Here is a 7500-nt window from a genome sequence, read left to right on the forward strand (position 1 = left end):
AACACACATATACACAAATACACACACCAACACCAACACACACACTAACACACACATTGTTTTTTAGTTGTATTGTTTGTATATCGTTGTATTTTACAATTGTGTGACTGTCCTTGTTTATCATTGTATCATCAGTGTTTTGTTACTTGTCAAATCTTGTGTTTTTTGTGAAGCCCAGGAAGAGTAGCTGCTGCTTGATTTGATTTTAAAAGTGTTCTTGTGTGTGTTTGGTGTGTGTTTGGTGTGTGTTTGGTGTGTGTTTGGTGTGTGTTTGGTGTGTGTTTGGTGTGTGTTTGATTTGTGTTTGTTCTCTTCACCCTGCAGCCATGGTGGAGTTGGATGGTGATGACATCAGAATCTCTTCCAGAGGGAAGCTGGCAGAGAGAGACATTGTCCAGGTGACTCACACACACACACACACTTTAGTAAGTCACACAGGCCATGAACACAGCTATGAACAAACACAGCTTTTCTTGACCAGTTGAAATGTCATGGCTTTCCCTAGGAGGTCTTTATCCAGTGAGGGGTATTGTTGGATTTTTTAAGCATTCATTTACAGTTTGTTTTACAATCACTTGGACCCATTTCTCAATACTTAGGTCACCTTTTCAAAACTCTTCACACAGTTCTCCTAATAAACTTTCAGCTTGGCACAACAGTTCATTTCACATCCAAAATGCACTAAAACACTTCATACACGTCTCAAATCAACAGTTCTTCCATAACACTAGCAAAAGTTGTCACCCAACAAGCACACTTTGTCACTCATAGAACGATGACCTAAAAAACACTAACAACAGGTAGCATTACACAATGTTTTCTTTTGTCAAATGTCTTTACAAAACCAGAATGACACCTCTCTACTGTTTAGAATTCACTGTGGTATATGTTACAGGAATGAATCAGACATGATGCAATATGTTTCAATAGGTTTTATGTCATTTTTTGACATTGAGTGATTCCAAAATACAAGAATTTGTATATACACCATCTACTGATACAGATACAGTAGCAATGCTAGTCAACCCTGTCTTCTGCATTTGGTCACAGGTTCTCATCCACATCACATCTTATGTCATCTTGGGCAATACACCTAGGAAAGAATATTTTGGCAGGCCTGGTCCATCCCTGGCATACTTCTGCAGATATGTCCAGGCATCCAGCATTCATTGCATCCAGGAGGGACATTTGATCATGTTGTCGTGTCTTTGGCATCATTAAATGAAGACTTCGTTTTTATCAAAGATTCTCTGTAATTATTATTACGCAATTAAACTGATTAATCATGTAACTGGAATTAACTAGGAAGTTAGGGCACCAAGGAAAATATTCAGATTACAAAGTTATAATTTTCCTAATATAACTTTTTAGATATTTTCATATCTGATCAATTAGTCTTCTTAATTAATTAATTATTATTTACCTCACGTTAGTCTCATTCCAAACGTCGTAAATTGTTGGTTATCTGCACGAACCCAGTCTTCACTATGAGTCAACCATACATCAATTGTCTTAAATAATTTATTTACTAACTAAATAATTCACAGAAATGCATAAACAAACAAACAAAGTAAATATGGTTACAAGAAATGATAAGGGAATTTGCCCTAGTGGGCTAAACCGGCATGGCGGCTTGTTAGACAAAAGGGAAGTGGGGGTCGACTGAGAAGTCACTACAGAGTTAATAATTATAACAATTGAAATGCTAATCCTTTGCACATGAACGCTAACTCATTCGGGAACAATTGCAATCAATATATATATATATATATGCTCAGTGTGTCGTCGGGATCTCTGCTGAAAAGTTAGTTTCTGTTGGAGAGTTTCCGTCCTCTCTCTCTCTCTCTCTCTCTCTCTGTCGTAGGTTAGAGTGGATTGTTCAGAGTGACATTCATTCATGTTGTTATGAATAGGTGTTTCTGCGGTTGTCGTTCTTCGCGTTCAATGAGACCGAATTCCTAGCTGCAGACTAGTAAATAATATCAAAGACTTGTTCTTATTCTGTCGGTATCGATAGTCTAAGAGTTTAACCACGCGGAATGGTTAAAAGATTCAGCAGTCTGGTCTCAAAACTTGGCCCTCTCGTTATCGAGGTAAGCTGGTCTGCAACCTTTGTCCTCTCGTGATTGAGAGAAACATGGTCTGGTGATAGAAAACCCGAGTGGGGGTTTTATTCGGAAGTTGCAGAAAAGGGCCTGTCCCAGGATGCCCGACCATAACTGTGCTCATGGGCGGTCCTCTGATTTAGTTAAACTCAAATGGGAATTGGAGTTTCCTTCATTAAACAGTCCAAAATCACATTACACAATTTTACAAGCAGTTTCATACTCACTCATTCATCTTATACAATTAGATGTAAATCTCATATCTGAGGCTATTATATAAACAGTGTTATGGTAATGTGGCCACACTGTCTCCCATGAGCTTCCCCAAGTTGTAACAAACGGACCAGTTCGTAGCTGGATTCTTCACCGATCTTTTATACCTTCTCTAGAACATAAATGTTGTTTGGACCTCAAGTTCTGTGAGGTTGAAGAAATTCCTTTGTTCTCTATGAAACTTCACTCTGTCTCTATACTGTGTGGCCATGAGGCAGGATCTTCCCTAGGAATTTACAACCTCTCTGACCACAGCAGTCTGGTTGTAGGAGGCAGAGAGAGGGGGATGGTGCTCACTGTACCCAAAGAGGGCAACGTCATGACAATGTGGATGGTGGTCATAAACCTTCCACCTCCATGAGGAAAATAATTCCTCTATGGGGTTTAGGAATGGAGAGTAAGGTGGGAGGAAAAGTGACACCATCCTGGGATGATCTGCAAACCACTCTGTGACTGCATGGGAGTGGTGAAATGCCATATTGTCCCATACAATTACAAACGTTGGCTGGTGTTGTAAGGCCCAATTAGCAGTTTGTGTAACAGCAATCCATCAGAGGATATTGCAGCACACATTGTGATGTTGGCACCTCTCTGGCCCGGGACATCCACTGTGACTCTTTTTCCAATCACATTCCTTCCTCACCGCCGTGTTTTGGCCAAGTTGAAACCAGCCTCATCCACAAAGATGAATATGTGGGGTGTTTGCCTGGCTTCAATCTCCATGACTCTCTACAATAAATCCACAAGGCAACATAAGAGTTATTACGGTAATTAACATTATACCTAAAAACATGCCTTTGTGTGCCTCTGCCCTGTTTGGTTTTGTTCAAAAACCAGTTCTGTATTTTATAGTCATTTTACCTGGACATATTGGTTCCTGAGTTGCTTGACTCGTTCAGAGTTCCTCTCAAAGGGGACAGTGTACAACTGCTTCATCCTGACTTGATGAGGTTTCAGGACTCTAGAAATAGTAATGCTTACATTGTGAATATTTCCAAATGTAATGTTGTCTGCCAACAGTCTGTCCCAAATCTCGGTGAGTTTTATGCCATTGTTTCTGATGACCATATCAACGATTGCAGTGAAAATCTTACCTCTCCTGCCTGTGGAAGGTAACCGTTGGGTCCTAAGCAGAAATACAAAAACAATTACACACAAGTGGGTTTGGAGGCTTTGCTCAATTTACTTGTGTAATGTGCAGTTCAGTCAGAAGCCCTTTCAGAATGCACATCTTACCTGTTGTTTTGCCGGACATTTCTCACCATAGATTCCACTGTTGAGTGTTGCAGATTTGGCTGCACTCTCAGACCAGCCTCTCTCATTGATAGACCATGATTTATTACATGATCAATTATATCAGCCCTAATCTCATCTGAGACTACAGCTCTTGATCTTCCTCTCAGTCTTCTTCTACCACGCATACGTACTCCTCTCCCTCTCCCTCTCCCTCTCCCTCTCCCAGCCACTCTTCTTCCTCTGTCAGCCACTTCTCTATCTCGGGCTGGGTCCATGTTTAAGTTACAGTACAGCATTATTCCTAAAATGTCCCCTTTTGTATAGATGGTAATGTCATTGAAAGACTAACACCTGGGTAGGTGTTCAGCTACAATGGGAATCAGCTGTGGTTGGTCTAATTGTTTTTGATAGTATTTCACTTTTTAGATGTGGAATATATTTCAATACGGTATTACTGTAGAAATGTAGCAAATTGCTGTCGTATTCAATGTTGTGTTATGTTAAGTTTTGAACTAAAGTTTAACAGTTTTGAAAAGAGTTTGTAAAACATTTGCAAATTGGCCTGTAGGTACATAGAGTTTTGGTGGCGGTTGAGTCTGAGTGAGAAAATAATTCATGAAATTTGATGTAGTCATTGAATGTATTTTGCGCCAAAGCAATGAAACATGATCCACAGTTTAGCCCACATAGACTGCTGTTGTGCTCACTGTGTGAAGAGTTTTGACCTAAGTTTTGAAAAATGGGTCCTAGCGATTGTAAAAAAAACAGTACATTTTAAGTGTTTATTTATAATGGCATATTCATCAGAGGTTATGAGAAGTTGTCATAAGGTATTTTGTCTCTCCTTGCCAGTTTGTCCCATTCAGAGACTACATGGATCGCACAGGGAACCATGTCCTCAGTATGGCCCGGCTAGCCAAGGACGTCCTGGCTGAGATCCCTGATCAGTTCATCTCTTATATGAAGAGTCGGGGCATCAAACCCAACCCTGCACCGCCCCCCTACACACCCTCTGGACACACACACCACACACAGATCTGACCACCTCACACACACACACACACCTTTACACTGAGTACTGATGAGAGAGACACCATCAAAGATTTGCAACCCCGAGGAATCATGGGAGGGGAACTCTCTGTCTACTTCCTGATTGGAACATCGGGACAGGAAGTGATGTAAGAGGAAGCTATTAAAGCTACAGGTGTTTGTGTCAGAACTCTCCCGGACAGGTAACTCTCTGGACTGGGGAAGACAACAGCGTTTCTGTTCATTGTGGTTCTATCTATTCTGTTTGTCTCTCTGGAGGAAAAGAGAGACTGCCATGGAGCGATGATATGTTGCTGTGCCATACAAGGACTTGGTGATCGATGAATTGTCTTTTTATCAACATACATGGGCCTGTGACTGTTTTCTCTTGTATTGTTTAAGAGCAGGTGTGATCGAGGGGTCATGTTGTGGTTGAAACTTGTGCCTGTCTGTGGAGTGGTCATCTAACCGGCCAAGTGGAACCCTTATATGAACTCTGACCTCTCACCTTCGACCTTTGATCTTGCATGTGATTGGTGTATTGGAGCGCGTGTGTTAAGGTGGTGATGTTTTTAGAAACCTTTCCATCAGTTTACTAGTTTGTTTTGGGCCTCAGACATGTCCACATATTGACTTGTAGCTTCATCATTCTAGTTTGTTTTGGGCCTCAGACATGTCCACATATTGACTTGTAGCTTCATCATTCTAGTTTGTTTTGGGCCTCAGACATGTCCACATATTGACTTGTAGCTTCATCATTCTAGTTTGTTTTGGGCCTCATACATGTCCACATATTGACTTGTAGCTTCATCATTCTAGTTTGTTTTGGGCCTCAGACATGTCCACATATTGACTTGTAGCTTCATCATTCTAGTTTGTTTTGGGCCTCAGACATGTCCACATATTGACTTGTAGCTTCATCATTCTCGTTTGTGTTGGGCCTCAGACATGTCCACATATTGACTTGTAGCTTCATCATTCTAGTTTGTTTTGGGCATCAGACATGTCCACATATTGACTTGTAGCTTCATCATTCTAGTTTGTTTTGGGCCTCAGACATGTCCACATATTGACTTGTAGCTTCATCATTCTAGTTTGTGTTGGGCCTCTGACATGTCCACATATTGACTTGTAGCTTCATCATTCTAGTTTGTGTTGGGCCTCAGACATGTCCACATATTGACTTGTAGCTTCATCATTCAAGGTGAAAAAAAGAAAAGTATTTGTAATTTTTTGTTTCATTGCTTCACTAAGTTTTTCGTACTCCCATAAGTTATTGATTCTTCTCTTGCTTTACATTTCAAAGCATGTTTGTGTAGGATGAAATTTCCCCGTATGCCTGTATTTATAATGTATCAAAGTGGCATGGATAATAAGGATATATAATGAATTTGTATTTGTTTAGTTATTTTATAATTTCTACATACCTTCCCAGTTTAGATTTCTCTACAACACACAGTTAGTTAGATAGTTAACAATAAGGTAAAGCACAAGGGCGAGATACTTCAACAACCACCACAGCAATTGGTACAACCTGTCTGTGACGTCATCATAACTGTGACATACATAACCCCACCTGTGACATCATCATCAGTATTGGTTCTGATAGTTGACCAGGTCATATTTGGAATCAGTCAAATATGTTTTAAATATACATATCATTACACGATTCAAAAGCACAAGAAAAAAAATCTAATACTCTTTCAACTATTTATGTTTAATTTTCTCTCTTTCCATCTCCCTCTTTCCATAGTGAATGGATTTTTGTTTATTGATAATAAACCTCTCTGGATAAAGACAGTAAATGTGTCCACTTGAAGAATATTTCATTCTATTGAATCCAATTCATGATCAACAATAACGCGCCCACCAGTTCTTTATCTCTCTCTCTATCTCTCTCTCTCTGTCGTCTGCGCACAGCCTCTATGCTCCCTGAGAACAAGCCATTATTGTATTATAATCAGATGAAGCCAGGCTCAAATTAAATCAAGTTGTGAAGTATAGACATAGTCTGGTCACCCGCCAGTGTAGCATACAAAGACAGAGAGATCTCCTCAGCTAGATCAATACTCTGTAGGCCTTAATCATACTGTAGACAGCATTCCAACCAAGCCTGATAAAGAACCAGGGTTGTACAATTACAGTCACTGTATACCAAACATGTAGAGATTTTCCAGAAATACCTGATGGAAGATTTCCTGGAATCAGAATGGGTAATTTTGGGAAAGTTAATTTTGCCATCCTTTATACAATTCTCTCTCCTCTTACGAGTTGGAGTGATATAGACCTAAAGTATTAGGGCTGTGTGTTTAATGATTAGTACTTTACAACAATACATAATAGCTCCCCATCAACTTTAAGGAAAGCACTTTATTCTATTCCTTAAAGGTGTACTGGTACTTCCATAGTTTGTGTTTTATTCTTTTTTGGGGGGAGATGATGATGATCGTATTGATATATCATATGATGATATCCTTGTCTATTTTGTTCTGGAACGTGTGTGATGATAAGCCATTTAATCTGCAGAGTACATTACAATGAATAGAATTGTACATTGACTTGAATAGGCATGTTCATTCTAGTAGTTCTATTTCTATATAGAAAGACAACATCTCTCCTGAAATCCTGATCTGTAGGGTTGCCAGATTGTGTACTGTACATCCATCCGCTCACCTGGGGTACAAAGACAAGACAGTGCCAACATCTGTAACATAGACACCATCGTATCCGGATTATGTGCATGGTAGTGGCAAGTAATGGCAGCAAGTTCAGTGGACTGTTTGCTTTCTCTTCTGTTTGGTCTCTCATGCCTGGCCATTTCTGTTGTTAGGGTAAGCTCTCTCGATAGGAGATATAA

General features: G+C 39.9%; 1 protein-coding gene across 3 annotated transcripts in view; it reads left to right on the top strand.

Moving 5' to 3' along the window:
- The window catches only part of cpne5b (copine Vb), a 334834-nt gene that overhangs the window by 327096 nt on the left and 238 nt on the right, over nucleotides 1-7500 (top strand). For all 3 annotated transcript variants that reach the window (XM_055918053.1, XM_055918052.1, XM_055918054.1), the window contains 2 exons: nucleotides 325-398; nucleotides 4467-7500. The exon at nucleotides 4467-7500 is cut by the window's right edge. In XM_055918053.1, the coding sequence (XP_055774028.1) occupies nucleotides 325-398; nucleotides 4467-4655 (263 nt within the window). In that variant the 3' untranslated portion in view covers nucleotides 4656-7500. The remainder of the gene's footprint in view (nucleotides 1-324; nucleotides 399-4466) is intronic.

This window comes from Salvelinus fontinalis, chromosome 3 (genome assembly GCF_029448725.1).
Source record: "Salvelinus fontinalis isolate EN_2023a chromosome 3, ASM2944872v1, whole genome shotgun sequence".
Taxonomy (NCBI): Eukaryota; Metazoa; Chordata; class Actinopteri; order Salmoniformes; family Salmonidae; genus Salvelinus; species Salvelinus fontinalis.